We start from the raw sequence: 19911 nt of genomic DNA on the forward strand, positions 1-19911 counted from the left end.
ACTATGAAGCCAGTATTTCTCGAATGTGTTTCACTTAGCTGCCTGTTTTAGCAAGCTCTGCTGTCTGCTGTGAATAGAAAAACTACACCATCTCTCAGTTTTGAATGTGACTATAATTAGCAAAATATAGAACATAAATATGTAAGGAATTGTCAGGATTCTCAGTAGTTCCTGCAAAGAAGACAGTCTATGCTCCTGAACTCTGGGCTTGAACAAGTTCTATCTCTCCCCTTACAAGAAGTTCCATATCAAGGGACACTCCAGCACCTGGCAGAGAGAGGCCAGAGAAGACCTTGTTGGTGAAGGCAAAGCCAAAAATGTCACTTAGTACTTCAGTCCGCTGCCACTAAATTTCCTGCCCCATTCAGCAATGGGTCCACATTTCTCTTGTTCAGCCATTTACCACTAATGAAACAAGAAAAACTCTTCTTGTTGACTTTGATATCCCTTGCAAATCCCATCTCCAGCTGAGATTTGAATTTCCAAGCACTGTCCCTGCATGCCTGGGCAATGTCTATAAATTCCTCCTTTGTAGCCAACTCACACTTCTGCCTCTGATATACTGCCTTTTTTGCACTACAGCCCAGATAAGCCCTGATAAGCCAAGCCAGCCTCCTCCTATGTCTGCTTGTTTCCCTTAGTATTGTCCCATACTGAGGGACAAGAACACAAAAGTCCCATTCTTGTGCTTGGAAGATATCGACCTCAAAGACCTGTCAGTTTTCCTGAGTTCCTTTGCCTTTAAAAGTTGCCCCCCATGGGATCCCACCTAATAGCTTCTGAAAAATCACAAACTGAAATCTGCTCTCCTGAAGTCCAGGGTCTATACTCTGCCACTCTCTTTCCCCACTCTTATCAGGATTTTGAGCTCCAATCAGGTCTTCCATGTTAATGGATAACAGACCCAGCTACACTTCACCCATTTGGTCCATTATTAATCAAGAAGTTACTTTCAACACCCTCAAGAAATCCTGACTCCGTGCATCCTACTATTTTGCACTTCCAGTAGACAACAGGAAGTTCAAGTCCCCCATGTGAACCAAAATCAACAATTCATGAACTTCCTCAAGTTGTCTGAAGAAGGCTTCCTACACTTCCTCACCCTTACTGGTGGTCTGTAAGATTGCCACCATCACCCAGTAATCCTTCAAGTCTTCTCTTCTGATCCTGACCCCCAAACTCCCAAGCACACCATCACCCACTCACCTCACAGAAGAGCTCCATATCCGTAAGGAGTTCCTTCACAAAGACAGTAAATTCCACTCCTTATCTTCCCTGCAGGCCCTTCCTCAAGAGCTTGTATCCATCTATCCATCAATCACAGCATTCCAACTGTGTGAGCTGTTAACACCAAGGCTGCTACTGCTATGATGTTGTAATTTGTGACTGAATGCAACACTTGACTTCCTCCTGCACGTTTTCCAGAATGCATGTGTATCTATAAATACACTTAAGGTATGTATACAATATATATAAGGGTGTCGGTGTCTCTTCATCCTGTTTTACATTTCTGAGGTTTCTCTAATTCCCTTTGCCCTGCATCCTTTGCTTTCCACCCCTGTTCACTGCTACCTCACTGAACTATTGGTCATAATCCCCCTCCATTATCACCCTCAGTTTCCAGCTCTCAGTAGCATGATAAGCCAGTCAGCAGATGTCTTGCCCTGCTTTGTCATACTACTGAACATCTTTCTGTTTACATTCTTAAAAATATAAACCATACAAGAACTTAAAATATCTGACTGACGGAGCAGCTGTGAAGTTTGAATACTATATTTAGTGTTCCTTTTAGCTAATGCAATAGACAAAGGATTGGGTGATTCAGAAGGAAGGATGTTAGAGGACACAGGATTTTCTTTCTATGGACAATTGATTCAAATCTAGTTTAGGTAACTGCAGTGACTGAAAAATTACCAAGTCACAAATGATAGAGCTACCTACCTCTATGAAATTATTCTGCAGTCCAAATTTATCAGGGAAACAATAGCAACAACTTAATTGCTGATGCCCTGAAGCAGAAAAGAGAGGTATGCAAAAGACAGAATGGCCTGCAGAAGGAACTAGTTCCAATATTTAGAAGCAAGTATGGGTCACTATTCAAGTAAATATGACTTACCATACAGCTCCACCAGTCTAATAGCAGGAATCAGCTAAAACTGCCTCCCACTCCTGGTAGTGTACTCACATCCCCTTTCTCATGCTGACACCAGCATCTACACCATTTTAGGAAATTTACATTGCAGGATATTAACTCTATGGGTAATTAGGGTGGGAGAGAAGGTGTAGTAGCTTGGGCATAGGGATAAGAGGCTAGTATGAGACTGTCCCTCCCAGGCACAGCTACTGCAATGCCACATGTGCCATTCATGGTTTCAACACCCTCTGGAATTCAGTCTCTAGGGCTATCAACTCATAGCAAGTTTGCTTAGAAACTCAGGAATGAATACAGAAACTAAAGTTGGACAAGGACGTGCAAGCATAATTCTGTAGCTGTGGAGCCTACTTCCTACTGTTCACAATTCTATATAGAGAAAAGAGTTTAAACTATCAATGAAATGATTATATCAAAAGTGGATAAAATACAAAAGGATTGCTAAGTAGCACTTTGGTTGGTATACCCTATTACTAAATTTTTAACATTTTTGTACATTTTATACTCCCAAGGTAACCTTTTCATTATCACTTTCCTTGTACTTTTCTATATTCTCTTTTCATATTTATAATTTTTATATTTATATAGATACAGAAAAATAAAATATGCTAGAGCTTATTCAATGGTATTTATATGCATAGAGGAAACACAAGAAACTCTTTGTACTTTCCCTGCTCCTTTTAAATAATAACAAGCTATATTGAAAAAAACCAAACTGCTGGTATTTTGATAAAACAAAGGATATCACATATTAATCACTCAAAATGAATACTAATAGTATAACAGAATAGTTTTCTTTCTACCACAAGTAAAATAATTAGAACCTTTATGGAATATCTACCAAAAATTATCTATGCCTAGTTTATGCCTAGTTTCCAGATCATCTTACATTTTGACATTTTGAAATTTTACCACAAAAACTTAAGTACTGTATTGCACTCAAAGTATTTTTCAATTTTAACTGCAGTAATTCAAACCTTTTAATGACAAGCAAACTCATTCTATAAATCAACTGAATTTTGCAATAGACTATTTATGATTTTCTCACCCTTTTTCCTGCCATTATCATAGAAATGATTTTGGAGTGTCCTCAACAGAGCAGTAAACGTCAAAATAAAAAACAAATTCTTTGTTAAAGAGTTCTTGGGTTCCTGAAGTCGTAAAACTTCCACTTTCCCTTACTTTTAGAAGAACCATGTCAAAATGCAAGTTCTAAAATGGGTACCACAGAACACAAACAGCTGGTTTTCCACCTTTCCCTACAGCTCTGCAGAGAAGAGATTTGCATACAAATATAAAGTTCGTTCCTGGGAGACAACAGTCACCATTATATCATCAAGTCACTTTACTGCTGACAATCGCAGACTACTTAGAGCTGAAGAATACACTAAGCATTCAAACTTCAGGGCTCAATGGACAGAGCAATCAATCCCCCTCAGGTAACAGCTTGAATTAATGGCATCCTTTTCCCAGGAAGGATGCCAAGACATGAGCTAACCTTTGGGCCCAAGGCTCCTTAAAGGTGGAGGCTGTGGAAGTGGCCAGCTCCCTGCAGGTGTATTAGGCTGAGACCTCAGTACCAAGCACAAGGGGCAGGTCCAAGCATGGCCCCTGCCCAGGCTCCAGTTTGTATGTCAGTGCCAGGCTGCTCACCGCAGCCACATGACCCTGTCCCTTCCCCAGCCGCTTCAGGCAAGAACTGATCGTCTCCCTGAGGGGTGAGTTTGCAGCATATCAGCTTCTGGAATCAGCTCTCTTTGGGTCTGGAATGTTAGAGCAAGAGAGATGGCAGGGAAGGATAGGTTCCTCTTGTTCAGTCAATGTGTTTGTCTAAGTGGGCACTGAATGAGCCTCTTTCCTTGACTGGTATCTTGCTACAATCACTAAGTCTGATAGCATAGTGTTTAGCTATTTAGCTTTACACAGGTCTGTCTTCACCTGCAGATAAGGGAACCTGCAACACAGCTGTTATCAACCTTCTGCACTATAAAATCTTCCTAGAATATCAAACTAGTGCACCACAGAACTTAGACATAATGCAGACTTTTACCTAAGAAAGTGCCAGTGGCTTTCCTTTTCTTGTGATCATCAACACAAGAATATTCTCTATAAAAGGTTGAATTTTATTGCTTCATGCATTATACTCATTTAATGAAGGACGAAAGTTCTTAATTAATTTCTGTTCCTGACATGGTAGAAAAATATCTTCAAGAGAAAAACAGAATGTGGCTGACCACATGGCAACCAGTAACCCCTCAGGCTTCACGTTGGCCACTGAGAAGTTTCTCTAGTGCCTGATACTCTACTGACCACAGAAGTTGTTTTGATGCTAGCTCCATGTTCAGCTCAGTACATGACCAGCAATCCATGGAGGAGCCAGAGATCCTCCTGGGAGTGTTGTGGGATGCTGCTGTGTTTGAGGAATGTGAGCAGTAGCTGAGCTGATGGTGTCTCTATACCTGGATTAGGCTGTCTCTGATGTTACCAAGACAAGCAAACAAGGAATAGCTTTTGCTAGCCACTGCTACAGGGACTGGACACACAGGAGCACACAGAGAACAGTGTGTAGTAGGAGGACTGACCAATGGGCTTTATACAGCACAAAGGTAAAGAGGATAATGATATGAGGATTTTGATGTGGACGGTAACTACTAACAGAAGAACACAAGGAAGTATGGGCCATGGGAAAGAGCCCTGAAGTCCCGATACTTAAAAAAGGCCTTATTCTGAGTCTGAATTAAACACAAGTCCACAGAAAAAAAATCTTGCTATTTAAAGGTAGATAAACAAGCATTGCAATCCTTCAAATACTGCCCTGAAGATAACTCTGTTCTATGAGAAGCGGCAAATAAAATATTCAGTATGCAAAATGTGCACTTTCATTTCATTACACAAAAAGACACCTAGAAAATCTGTCTCTAGTAGATCTATCTATCTGGGAGACAATGAAATGCTGTTTCCACTCGCCCACAGAAGAGCTGACTTGTGAGATCACAAGTGAGCCATCTACCTGTGCCATTCAGATTCTTCCACACAATTCTTTTCTCCAGTACATTTAATTGCTGATCTGATCTAGAAACCACAAAAGATGGAATTTATAAACTCCAGTTTCTTGTAGCTTGATTTCAAAATTTCTATTCAAGATTTTTTTTTTAAAACTACGAATTTGAAAAAAGCAATTGGAAATTAAATTCAGAATAAATCTATCAGATTAATTCAAAAAAGTAAAAAAAAAATCTAAGGAAAGATCAGGTTTCAAATTCTTAACATTTGTATTCATATGTTATGCTTCAATAAATTAAAAGTATTTATTTACAGAACTGTAATTTTGTAATATTTCCATAACTAAACTGAGGAAAAGCCTCTTAATCCTCCTACTTTTGGTGAGCTCTATTTTATTCTATTTATCTTTTTAACCTCAGTGGGCCAAATGAGTAGCACTCACTTTGAGCAAACAGCCATTTTAGCAGTGCTTTCAAAAAGTAATGCAAATGATTAATGCAGTTGTTGAATAATGCAGCATTGATCAAAAATACTTGAATATTTAAGAAAACATCAGAACACAAATGAGCTTGGAAAAAAAAATTAAATGATTATTCTTATTTTCCAACCAGAGAATCCTGGGTCTAATCCCATCTCCAACAAGTTACAGGAACATTTTTCAGACAGCATGATGTGCATGGTATCTTACTGACACATGCAGAGCAAAGGAGTATTTTGAGGTCTCTCAGTTTGATGGTATGATTTGAAGGCCAGACTGTGACTTGGCTTTTTTGTCCCTTAGGAAAAAGAGCACACACTCACTGAGAACACCCACTGACTGTATCATTCTGACTAGAATAGTTAAAATGAAACAAATCCATTGCCCATAAATTACCTGCCTCCTTAGCTGGGTGATGAAAATAAAAATGCAAGCAGCATGCTAGGTGAACACCTCGACAAGTGCTGTGTGACACTGAACTGAAATCCTGCCTGGCGTGTCAAGAATGCTAGATACGAAAATCAGAGAAAATTGGCAACCCAAGAAGAATAACTGAGTATATTTCATGGTATGGGCAATGGATATGGTTGGCATTCTGTTAGAAAACATTAATGTTCTGTGTAAGCCAAAACACAAATCAGTGGAAAGGCCTAGTTTTGGTGGGGCTATAAACTGCTCTTTTAAAGTGTCAATCTGCAGAAACATATATGGACAGCACCTCTGTACTATTATTGTTTGAGCAAAATATATACTGTAGGAACCAAAGTTACTTTTCTTTCAAAACTGTATGATAGACCTCTTGCTGCTATGTAAATGCCCCGGCATAATTTATAGCCTACTTCTGCTCTTGGGTAGGCAGGCGCAGCAGCTATTCTCTGAAAACCATATTCCTGTGCATGCATGTGCAGGCTTCCCAGCAGTTTCTCAATCAAGGGAACTGTTTTCCTCTGCTCCACCCATCACATAGCAGAGCTGAAGAAAGCCCTAGGTTTTTTGAACTCCCTACTGTCTTCTTACCAAACTTTGTTTTTCAGCTAGGAAGGGTATGTTCATATTTATGAACATACCCTTCTACACTGAAAGCAAAAAAACTCCCCAAGTTTAAGGTAACCTGGGTTAATTTACCCAATTTCCTCTTACTGTTTCTTCAAATACAGTAGAAGGTGTATTTATCCACTAAAAGTATGTCAGAAATATCAATTATTCATATATTATTTTCATTTCCCTAGAACAGAATTTAGGGACTTCTAATTTCAGACTAGAATTATTTTTCCTGTTTTCAGATACTTTCGATACACTTCAACATAGAGGAAAAAGAAAAAAAAAATTACATTTAATTCCATAATGCAGTCATTTTTTCATTCTTAAGTGCTAGCTTTACTTAGTATTCAAGTTACAGTAGGCTATTGCAAAAATAATGCCAGAACTGATTTGATTTCTGCACCATAAACTGATTTGTTTTTCTTCTGTCATATACTGTGACTGGCTTGTTATAAAATGCGTTGTCACAATACACACTTATGTTCTCAGTATTTGATTAACGTTAGTTCAAGAAGGTAACTAAATCAAAATTCTCTTCTAGTCCTTGAGGGATCACTGATTTGAATGAATATGCACTAAATATTTTGGAAGGAGGGCAGATAAGCAATGCTGTTTAGGTAATAGCACTATTCCCTGATGGTTTCACACTTGTGGTAGAAAAACAGTATCAAACAAGCACTCCAGTGTTACTGAGGTTACAAATGACACGGAAAAATACAGTTTCTATGGATATCATTTAATGAAGACAAGTCTTGCATGTGCCATATCTAATATAGTGTTATTTTTATTTCTTTGCATGTATAAAGGTACTCTCATTGTATTGAGCAGATTTTGAAATATTTCTATACCACAGAATTTAAAAATACTAGTCTTTTATGCAGAAATTATATATTATAGATAGTAGGATGATCAGTACCTTATTAAATATATAGCCAAGTTGGATTTTTCAAGAGACATTGTGTTCTATCTTTTAAAAACAGTTAAATATGGAAATTTAGCATTGTTAATACAACCTTCTATAGAAAAGGAATATACTGTTCATGTATTTTAAGTTAAAAAGCAATTTCTGCCAGAGTTATCTCATAGCCTTACCTAATCTGAATATATTTGCAAGCACTAATTTTTACTCAGATATCTTCATTGCATAATATAGCTAAAAAAACCTGAAGAGTGATTGATTTAAACATCAATGGAAATCAGGAGCAGCAATACTGAAAAGACCAAGGAAGACTAAAATGCTATTTGTTTACATTCTGCAAAACCCAGCCTGGATCAGATAAACAGACGGATTCTTTCTGGAGGGAAATATTGCATAAGATTCTGAAATCAAACATAGAGAGTGGGAAGTGCAGCTACAAGCAACTGATGTTTTGCTTTTCATCACATTAAAATGACTTTCAAACCTGAAGTAGAATAATTATAATTTTGTCCTCGGTGCACAATTAACAAAAAATAACTTCTGAGCTATGCCACACCCTTGTGATTAAACAGCATTTTCAAAAATATTTAGATAAAGTCTGAACAAATCAAACAAACATGTAGACAGGAAACGCTGTTTGGAATGCACTCTCTGAAATGTACTATTATAGCCAGAAAGCAGCCTAACTTCAGAATTCAATCAAGTAAAATCTAGTATAATCTCATTACAGTCTTTGCAGTTAATGAAACCTATTTAAATCTCTGACATTTTGATTTTTAGAGCTGATGAAAGCAAAAATTATTTGGTTTATATAACACAAACATATAGAAAGATAAGATTTTATCCTTTAGGTTATCCTCGCTATTTACCAAGCAATGCATAATATGAAAAGATTACTCTTCTACTACTCACTATTGCTCCAGGATTTCAGTAAATATTTGATACTGATTTCAAAGAAGCCAGAATCCTGCTGGCTAGCCATGTCTGCTGCATACAAAGAGGCTTCTGTAATTCTGAGCAGCTGAAGTGGCAGGTACTATGTATGTAGATGTGACTGTCACCAGTCAGTGATGTAAACGAGGGGTCAGAGGAGGAAATGAAGTCTCCACAGATCCACTTCTTCCGTTCATGGTAGGTAAGCTCATTAAAAAAAAAAAAAAAATCTCAACAACAGCAACAACAAAAACACACCATGAGATTTTTGTCCTTTGCTCTTCCTTCGGGGCTTGTCCTTAATTATATCTGAAGAGTATTTTATTCCCTCACCCCCTCAGTAAGTATTTTCATTTATTCCATTCCACAATTGGGCAAATTTCTCCTGGTTGGTTAAGGGATAAGCAGTACCACAGCACTTGTTCCATAAGAACAGTTAGAGTATCTTCCTGAAGGGTGTCTGAGCTGTGCCTTTAATAACATGCAGTCTTGCCTGTCTGAAGCTTTTTTCCCATCAGAAGCTGTCAGCCCGAGCGTATGCACCTCCTCTTGCAAACCGAGTATCAACTTGAAGCCCCACTGACACCGTCTCTTCTGCAGCTGGAAGAATCTCACACGTACTGTTTAGCTTTAGCGAAAAAAAGGCACTCTAATGAATATCCTCTGCATGCTCTGGTCAGCTGCTCTCCTTCCGCCTGTTCCCAAGAAGAGCACGCTGAACTATACACAACTGCATCATGCTGCGGTAAAGCAGAGCTGCACCCATATATCTGATTGCAGTGACGTTGGGGAAAAAAAAAGGCTCTCCCTCAGCCCAGTTGCACAACAGAAGCACTTCCAGAACACTAAACCCACGGCATTCAGACTGGCTGCTTCTGCTTTTCTTTCACTGCTACAGAAAAACGTGCTGTCATTTTTTTCTTGGCACTTTTTTTTTCCTTCCCTTAACAAAGATGAGAGACAGCAGGCTGAATTTGTAACGGCAGAGAGCTTACTGCTTGGCATTCACCTCTGAAAGTGTCACAGAAAATTCTTGGTTTGATATAATTTTTATCTTGAATAATGGTTTCTAAAAAGAAACTGAATTCACATAAGAAAACAAGGCAGAAGCAATTCACTGCTTGTTAATTTCTCTGTATTTTCAACAAATATACTTAATTGCTAGGTACAATTTCCATATTCCTAAGATTTTATTTCATATAATCATACTACATCACTATGCATATTTTAATGGTACTGAAGAAAAAGAAGAAGAATCAGTTTCCAAAATATTTTTTGTTTCATATGTTCTTGGTATCATCCTTCCAGATATTATTTCCTGGGAATAATAGTACTCTTTTCACACTCAGTGGAATAAATTTCCTGCAGCATTTCATAATTATAGTATCTGAGCCAAAAAAGAGCTTGTCTGCTGCTGATTCTTCTAAAAACTTTGTCAGCAATTATATTCGCACATTATTTTTAGTTTCAGTATGTGGAATATTTGGTTTGGACTGGAAACTGAGGAACACAAGGGTCATTGAGATCAAGCTCCTGCAGTTCTCACTGAAAATATGCTAAATGTCTTCTGTAAACATACCTCATCTAGAGATAAGGTTTTGTGACCTCACTAATGGAAGGCTGTTGTAGAAACTCGCTTTTTAAACCTTCTTTCAGTTTCTAAATGAAATTGACTCAAAACCTGTTTACTCCCTTTCATGAACATGGACTACCAGAAATGTTCAGAGTATCTCAGGTTTGACCTCACCAACTACATCAATGAGAGCTGTTCACCTCTTCCTCCCTATATGGGTAATTATCATCTATTGCTACCACTCTGGGTCCCCAATTTATGTTCTGAGACCTCACTGTCCCATCTGTTCCCCCACCTGCCCCACTGACAATGTCTCCTCATTGTACCATCTTGCTTTAACCGGCACACTCCAGCTTTTTATAATTAAAGTTAAATTTAACACCAAATAAGGCAAGCCCCAAGGTCTACGACTGATGACTTCCTACCATCCCACTAATTGATTTTTCAGCAGAGACAATGCCAGGTAGGTTTGGAAGTCCTTATTCACCCTCAAAAATGTTGCATTAATTCCTATGTTCAAGGATTTAAGTAATAATTTTTCCTGTGGTGCTACATCAAGTGCTTTTAAGAAAATGACTAATATATTAATTTTATCATAATTCTCTTGTTGAAAATAAAAATATAAGGTTAATTTGCAAATAGCTGTATTTCCTAAATCCATATTGGATTTTATCTAATTTTCAGTTAAATCCATACCTTTAAATACAATCTCCCGCCAAAGTTTGTTTCACTCAAAGTCTTGAGTGACAAGCAGCCTCTCTGTTGATACAGATCATCTTCCCCCTACAAATTCTTACTCCATCTCTCTTCCTCATGGGATATTGGACTCTTTAAAATCAATGTTCTTGTTTCAAAGTTGTAAAGGAGTAAGGATGTTTAACCACTTGCTTGTAATTCCTTCAGCTATTCTTACTCAGCTAAACTCTTGATAGTGCTCACTTTAAATTGACACTCTCTAACCTCCAAGCCACATCTGCATTAACAATGCAATGGGGATTCTTCCAATAACTCTTCAGTCCTTTTCCATAAGAATGTTGGAGCATTCACTGAAATGGCTGGTGAGCTTCTGGGACTTGCTGCTGGAGATTGTGGAGGTAGATAGCATTAGCAGCTTCAAAATGGTGATAATAAATACAAATTTAGATCTCTAAAGGACACTTAAACATACCTCTAACATCCCTAACATTGCGATAACTTGCTGGGGCGTATGAGAGGGATGGGCTGCAGAAAGTGAGCTCTTCCCAAACAGTGCCTTCTACTGCTGCTGTTGGGAGAATACCAGGTGAAGTGGGTGACTAGTGGGCCCCATGGGATGCTCCTGAGGGTCTCACATCTCCCTCACAGGCAGAATGAAAAGTTCAAGGGTTTGTTGGTTGGTTGGTTTTGGTGCTTTCAAGTTAAAGAAATTTCAGACATCCCTCGCAGGCGAGTACCTGTTTTCTTAACTCTAATTAACCAGTTCCTTTTATTTCTCAAGTTTGTCTTCTCAAAACTGCAGATCTATCCTTGCTTATCCTGACTCAGCTTGTGTGAATATGATCCAGTAATGTTCTTGTCACTTGTCCTTGGTCTTCACAGCTATCAGATCTAACCAGCACAATCTTTCTTGACTTTATGATCATTTGGTAAAGAAATAAATGGGCTATCACATCCAAGGATATCTGGATTTGACTACCATAAGTAGAGTTTGTGTCTGGGATGTTAAAGTATTACCTAATGCCTACTTGCACTTCCTTGCAGAATAACACTGAAATGCCTACAGCTACATTCAGCCATCTGTCTAGGAGTAGCAGATCCCCTAGCACCGTTTTTACTGACTTTCTTCAAAGTGATTTGGAACCAAAATTTCATATATAGTAGGTCTTTTTTTAAACTTTGCATCACAATATTAATACACAACACAGAATCTCACTGCTTTCACCTTTTAGTATATGCTTCAGAATTCAACATTTCCTCTAATAGCCTCTTTAAAAGTATAACCAATTAAAATCTCAATAACTTCTATCATTAATCTTAAATTATTTTTAAAAAATTTAAATGCTAAATTAAATTTAAATATTTCCCAGTCTAAATTTGCTCAAATAAAACATTCTCCAGTTATCGTGGTTTTACTCACATTTTAGAAACACTCCTAAACAGGAATAACATACTGAAATGGCAGAGACAGCAGCATTTTAACCTAGTGTTCTGAACTTATTTTTGGGAGGCTCAAAAGACTAAGGAGTTTTGAAGATACAGAGCTTCTACTTCCATTCTTGCTGACTATATAATATTTACAATTTAATTACACATTCCAGGCTGTGAAAGATAGACAGGCATAAGCACACAAAACCTGTCAGAGAAAGTAAGCTGTCTGATGATGGATATTGCAGACTTACATACTTACAAATGAAGTGGGCTTCTCTTTTATAATATTACTACATGGGAGTTGACAAAAAGAATGTAACTTTTTTTTTCACAGTTAAGAAACCATTGATCTAAAATGGAAGGCTTCTCATAGGTCTGCCATGATGAAGCACCTGCTGATTACCATGATAATATAAGCATTGCTTAAATTATTTGTGTGTAACTCACACTCCACACTTGTGACATGTAGTGCACCTTCTCTTCTCTCATCTGCCTTCTGAGATCAGAGGTATCCTGGCAGATATGTATCCAGGAGCCTTGGGTACCTGGCTTATACTCTTCTCTATCTGAACAAAGTCTGCAGCTGTGGAGTTTCCATGCTCCAACTTTGGACAAAAGAAAGTGGGTGATGCTGTTCATCAGCAGGGTCAGAACTGTTCTCATAAGCAGAACATTGCATGAACAGCTATTCTAATCACAAAACATCTGAAAAATAGACTTCAAAACTTTCACTCAGTAAAGGAAAAAGAATAACAAAAACATATACTGCTGGAGGTATTCACAATATCTATCTTGAGGCATCCAGTTCAGATGCCTACACTGGGAGGTGAGTGCCTTCAGCATGACACAATAGTTCCAAAGCATTCCAGTACAGAGCACAATTATTTGTCCAAAGCAGCCTGTTTCTCCTTGCTATATACACATGATGCTTAGAGTAACTACTTTCGCCAATTGGGTATTTAGATTTTTAATATTTAGTAGTATAGGTAGCAATTTTGTTTACAGTTTTAATGTCTACAATTTATAACAGTCATACAGGCAGTTTAGTCCTCTATGTTCTGAGCAATGCTTGCAGGAATTCTTAAAAAAGCACATGGAGATTTGAATATAGTACAGTCTTGCACAATCTTCCAGGGCTCATTTTAGCTTGGTATGAAAGGACCTATTTGTATTTCGCAATCTTAACTCTTCAGAATCTGAGGCTAAATGCAAAGAGTAGCTGAAAATCTCTAACGGATGACAACAGTAAAAAAGTAAGTATAAACACTGGATTCAAATTTTGTCCTCCACGTAGTGATGTGGACACAGATCCCAAAGCCAAAAGTAGCTTTGCTGAACTACTGAAAGTTTAACATATTATTTTTATTATTATTTTCTATGCCTTCATATAGCTCTTCCTCCTTAACTTGGGTCAATGCTATGTCCTTTTAGCCAAATAATGTTGTATGTTGAATTATTCCTGTGTGTCTGATTTCCATGGAATCAGCTTGGATTTATAGTGGTACGGTTTCTATAAAAGTTTAGCTGTCCGGAGTTTTTCACCCCAGGAGTAAGTAAAGGCTGTTTACTAAGGTCTTCGTCATTTTGATACAATCTAGTCCTCCTGGGCAAAATAAAGCAACCCTACAAAGAATGATTCCCAGGTCTCTTTGATACCAGTGCAGAACACACCTAAGAGGAAACGAAAAAGGACCTATGATACTGTCATTATCCCAGAACAGATTGCACTGTGTTCATGATTTCACATTCCCTTCTCTGGGAACCTCTAGCTTTCAGATGGATACTGGTCATAGTTGAACAGTATTCAGGTGCCTAAATATAGGTGTCTAGGGTGATTATAGATATCCTAAGGTATGTGAGTTATTCACAGAGACTGGCAGATATGACATAAGACATACATTAGATCCACAGCCTTCTGAAGCATTTGGAGGCTTTGTTTTAGACACTTATGTTTAGTTATCTGATTGTCTCCCTATGGTTTCAGGGGGAAAAAACAAATCCCCGTGTAAGCCAGCAACAAAAAAAGAATAATATTTTTACTTTTAAGCAGAAAAAACCCAGAGTATTTATATGTACGTAGTGAGTTTATCTTCTTCAACTTGGGCATTTGTTGAGTTTATGTGCTTATTTCCTTATTTAAAATATTTTAAAGTGGGTTTTTTGCTTTTCTCGTTATAGTTTGCCTAACACAAAACAATTCGAGCTAAGTATTAGCAAAGCAGCTTGTACACATGCTTTACTAATGTCCTCTGTTAAAATGAAGATCAAAATTGTTATCTAAATCAATTGAATTCTATGTACTATAATGTCCCCTGATTTACAAGGTAAAATAAACACGATGTTAGGGTCCAAATTAAAAGTATAGAGTGACAGAAAGCACTGCAGAAAATAAGATTTCATTAGACAAACCTGATTTCATGCGCTAAGCTCTAAATAAAGCAACAGAAATCCTTCTTAGTTAATGTCTCACTAGTTTTGCCGCACCATTTTGTTTTCCCTCCTGTTTGTAAGTGACTGTTCAGCTATTGCCACCTAGTGATGAGAAGCAAAACAGGCAGAAGCAGAACAGTAAATAACGCACAGGGAATGCATGTTTACAATGTAAACTGTGTCAAAATGGAAGGTAGCAGCATAGAAATGAAGAGCATGTCTATATTTTCAGAGCAAGGATATGAGGCAATTTGGGTACAGTTATATAAAATATTTAAATAGAAGCCTATTAAATGGAATCTAATAGAGTAAAATTAACTTATTTTCATAGACATGTGACAGATTCATGCATCACCCAGCTCTCATCATCAGCTTGTTCAGTGAATTCACTACAGTAATTAAATAGGCTGTAAGGGGGTTGTGCCTTATGTATAAATAATAAATGATAACTAGGCATTTTGCAGTGGATTTATTGGTTAATGTTGGAATTATGCCTTCAAGATTCAAAATACAATTATCCTTCCTTTGACTTTGCTTTGGAGCTGTTAAACTGACATGTACTGTTAGGACTCTGACATTCGCTTCTGAGTTTCTCCCAGCTGGACGGTGTCTGGAAGCATCAGCCAGCCAGGAACAAATTTTGTTTGCCCAGACCTACCATACATATGCTAAAAATATACCATCCTATAAGCCAATATGAAATCTGCACCACTACCACTGGGGCACAGACTCAGGCAACACTGACGCAAGAAATACTGCTGTGCAAGTCAAAATGCAGCCTGTGTCCCACAAGCACAGCCCACAGGCATCAGCAGGCATGAAGAATAACTTCAGCAGTATTTTCTTCCTGCTCTTCACCATAGTTTCCAGGGATGATCCCTAAACAAGCTGTTTTCCATTACTGGTATCCTATAAACTTATTTCCTTCTCAGTTTTGTAACAAACCCTTATCTGTATTTTAGAAACAAGGTTACATAGCATACTCTCCAAATGTCCCAGCATGATGTGTCAGAACTTCCTCATAGCAGGAAATTTCCAAACAGCCCCTGATTGTGACCCTAATTCTGGGTGCTTTTTCAGAGACAAGATGTAGTAACTGAACCCTATCCACTTCCCAAAGTATAATTTCTATTTGTTAATTTACTCCTAAGAGATCGGTACCAGGTCACGCAGAGCCTAGGACAGAGGGAATACAGATGTTGTGGCTGTCCCTCTTTTCCTCAAGTTATTATTTTCTCATTACACACTGCACAGACTGAACCTCTCAGTCATATACTCAAAAATTTAGGACTGTATATATGTCGTAAACCCACCCTTCCTCTTCCCTTCTGTAATGTAGTTGTATCTCTTCTACCCTCCTGACAGGAAACTCTATAGGAGGGCAGAGAAGTAGAAGCCAGGGAGGGGAAGGGCTGGAGCATGCCCACCACCAGATATTCATAGAGTCATAGAACGGTTTGGGTTGGAAGGGATCTTCGAAGATCGGCTAGTCTGAACATCTGCCATGGGCCGGGATACCTTTCATTTCATCACATTGTTCAAAGAAGCCTGTTTTGTTTCTACAGGGTCTCTAGGGACAGCTAACAATTACTGTATGTGACTATAGCTGAGATATAAGAGTTCTCAGCTTTTCTTCTCATTCTTGTGCTCGTCATTACCAGGCACACCCTGAGATTCAGGCAGGTTTCCCCCTCTTTTACCAGGGCCACAGAGCTGGGGCAAACTCGTCTCTCCCTTCTAACCCCAGGCATATAGGAGGCAGCCAGCTGGGAACCTGCCTTGGGAAAGGAAAAGCTCCTGACTATTCAGAGAGGTGCTTGAGATGTGATGGAAAGCAAAGCAAGACAGACAAGGATGGGGGTGTACCCACTCAGAGTGGTGAGCTGATGCCAAAACCAAGGCATCCCTGGCCCTAACACAAATCACCTCACACACCTTAGTTTTCTTGATTTTGTCTCTGTTGTAGGATGACATGTTCAAAATACTCATCTTCCACAAGATACCACCATGTAACATGCTGCAAGTGTACGACATTTTCATTGATTACCCAATTAGGAGGTGGAATCTTCAGTGTAATAGCTCAAATTTGCTCTCTCATACTAGCACATCCCTCAGACAGATCTTATCTCAATGTAGGCAATCATTACAGTGTGATTTTCAACACAATGTTTTCCTGAATCTCAAATACATTTACAGATATATATTCTCTCTCTTAATTCTGCCACAGCAGTTCTTAAAGTTTTCCCTGACTTTAAACAAGATGCTCTTGTGACAAGCTATTTGCTTACTTGTTCTTTTTTTAACTTTCCTTTCCATTCTCTAGTTTTGTCTTTAATTATTAACACTTCTTCCTTTCTGGTTGACCTATTTGGATACTCACACCTCAACGTTTTCATTACTCTGTAGAAAGGTATCCTTCTGCTTATGTCCCTTTGCTCCACCAGATACATCAACCTTAGAAAGTAAGTTGATTTTTCACTTCTCTCATAAAATGAGAACATATGTTGGAAGAGTTTCAACCACCTTCCATCTAGTATAGATCAAGATGGGACGGACATGGAATCAGGCTGTACTACATTTGCTGCTTTACACCTTCCTATCAGGCATCATGCTCTGCCAGCCACGAGAGAGATATCAGAGAAGTCATCAGACCAGCCAGGCACACATGCCCTTGTAACACCTCCACAGTTTCCTCAGATGGGTCTTATGCATACAGAACTCACTCTGAATGAATCAAAAAACTGCTACCTCTTGCAACACCTGCGTAAGAATTACCTGGCTGAAACAGGATACTGAGCACCATCAGAATTAGTTGATCCAAGGTAACTAACAGTTAGTTATCTACAGTTATCTACCCGTTTTTCAAATTATGAAAGATATTGTATGTATCACTGCACTGATTTGCCACCTTCCCTGACATGTACTGCCACAAACAAGACTGTATATCCTTCAGAGCAGGACTCAGATCTTTCCTGTGAGTGAAGTGCTTGGCATAGCTGGAGCCTGGTTCATTACAGGACGAGCTTTTTTCTCATTTTACTCAAAAGTAAACAAAAAATTCAGGTTCAGGTAGCTCAGACCAGTGCTACCTCCAGTTAGACCAAGAACCTAATGACTCAGCTGGATAGCATCTACAATTTTAAACCTGCTTTTTTGTTTCAAAGCGGGAAGAAGTAATGTTTCAAAAATCAGGATTACCCAAGAAGTCATGCCAGGTGGTAAAACAAAAAATATATTTTTCTTTCCCTCACTGCAGTTTATAAACAGGACATGCATACAAACATACACTTCTTAGCTCACTTGATACCCTTAATAGCTAAGCTGTCAATCACTATGCCCTTCATCCCTTTAAAAATAATTCTAAATATCCAAAGTAAACATAAATAGCTGTCAACAAAAATCTTCATGAATCATGCCACTGGCCAGGAACTTTACATAAATGACTGCTGTGAGGCAGTGTCAGGAAAAATCAGGCCATACGATTTTACAATGAAATTTCTGTTCCTCATGGTTGCTTTTCCCTTACATTCCTCATTACGTGCAGATGACCCTTCTGCTGTAGCGCTCTCCTGTTACTACTCAAAATTATTTTTTCCATTCTTTGAAGAACTGATATCAGTAAACAATCTCAGTCCTAATCAGCTGTTGAATGGAATGTCTTATGTAGTTTTGAATTCACTTTCTATATAACCCTCCCAAGCAAGCACTGGTGAGACACAGCGTATGGAGCTTACTAAGTAATATCCTTAACTTGCAGAACAGTGTGTTTAGATGTTAGCTAGAGAGGAGACAACAATTTGGTTTAAAAAAAAATCTCACTGATCTTATGAAAGAACACCTGATCTGAACTTGCAAAATCTTTTCTATAATATTTTTTAAGCATTGGGAAGGAAACTTTTTTTAAAAATTAAAACATTACCTGTAAGTATACCCATTATTTCACCTTTTGAAATAACCTGTGGCAGTTGAGATCTCAATTTCAGAGAGAGTCTCTCTTTGCTGCTTTTTTTTCCTCAATATAGTACTTTTTAACTGATGAGCACTCGTTTGAGGACTCTCCCTTGCTGTGGGGAAGGTTTTGCAACATCAACTCTCTGATCTAGGCACAGGCAATAAACAGAGCTCCACCATCCTCCAACTTACTGCTTTTCTACAGAAGCACAAGCATCCTGGCACAGGCCAAGTTAAATATATGTGCATTCTTTGTAATTGGGTCTTTTATACCCTCCAGAGTTCATCTCTTTCTGCTAAAAAAAAAAAATGTCTTGGTTCTCCAACAGCTATGAGGTCCAACACAGCTGATTGCTTATGTTAGAAAAAGGTAAATTACCCTCTTCTACGTTACTCAAGGTTTCTCACAGGCTACATTTGAATGGAAACTGCAGTTTAGTGAAAAAAAATTCACAATCTGCTTTTTATGAACTAAAAGAAAAATATTTTAGGCTTAGTACACAAGGAAGAAAGCACAAAAAAATGTCACATTTAAAACTGATTGATTTCCTAGTAAAGAAAATAATTATAGTTGCTTTAACTACACTTAAAATGATTAATGATCTTGAGTCAGCACAGTCTAGATTTTCAAAGGCATTTAGCTTCTGAAACATCTAACAGTTGCTTTGTAGATTATTAAGTGCCTAATCTGGTTAAGTATCAAACTCCCAGGTCCTTGTTTGGCCACTGCAGCATTAAAGGCTCTGAAAATCTAAACTAATTTTTTAAAAAACTTATTAAAATTAGCAGATCTCATTCTCCCCCATGTCTTTTTTTTTTTTCACCAGAGTAGAAGAGGAAAATAGGTTCTTTCTTTTTGATCTCTGGATTGGCTCCTCAGCTGTGAGATCTAACATACAGGGTATATAACAAAAAACAATCCACTGAGATAGAATACTTTTATTTGAATATGATGCTTAGATCTGGAGAAAATCCAGTTAACTTCTTTAGCAACCTAATTCAAAAGGGATGGGTGATCATAAAAAATAAACAACTGGGATTCACCTGTTTTGAAAGCTTTCAGTGGAGCTGCAGGCGGTGTTGGGTGTGGAACTTGAGCTCATGCTCAGTCAGGTACTGGTGCTCAGTGACACCGTATCCTCCCGACTCACACAGGGCTCTAACACACGAACCTTGCCTGAACTCTTCCACAGATCAAGGAAGGTCATCGCTACCTATTGACTAATTCAGTGAACTAAGAACATAGCACCAGCACAGGCAGAATCCTTTATAAACTGGAAACTTCTCCAAGAATATAAGGATAC

General features: G+C 38.2%; 1 protein-coding gene across 7 annotated transcripts in view; it reads right to left on the minus strand.

Annotated features, from left to right (window-relative positions):
- FRY (FRY microtubule binding protein) overlaps positions 1 to 19911 on the minus strand; it is a 234520-nt gene that overhangs the window by 158019 nt on the left and 56590 nt on the right. For 2 of the 7 annotated variants that reach the window (XM_027651393.1, XM_027651349.1), the window contains exon 1: positions 8506 to 9304. The exons of 4 other annotated variants lie outside the window; for them this stretch is intronic. In XM_027651393.1, the coding sequence (XP_027507194.1) occupies positions 8506 to 8575 (70 nt within the window). In that variant the 5' untranslated portion in view covers positions 8576 to 9304. Of the gene's footprint in view, positions 1 to 8505; positions 9306 to 19911 lie in introns of those variants that run through there. One more of the 7 variants, XM_027651358.1, reaches the window with a different exon arrangement.

This window comes from Corapipo altera, unplaced genomic scaffold (assembly GCF_003945725.1).
Source record: "Corapipo altera isolate COAL_440 unplaced genomic scaffold, ASM394572v1 0, whole genome shotgun sequence".
NCBI lineage: Eukaryota > Metazoa > Chordata > Aves > Passeriformes > Pipridae > Corapipo > Corapipo altera.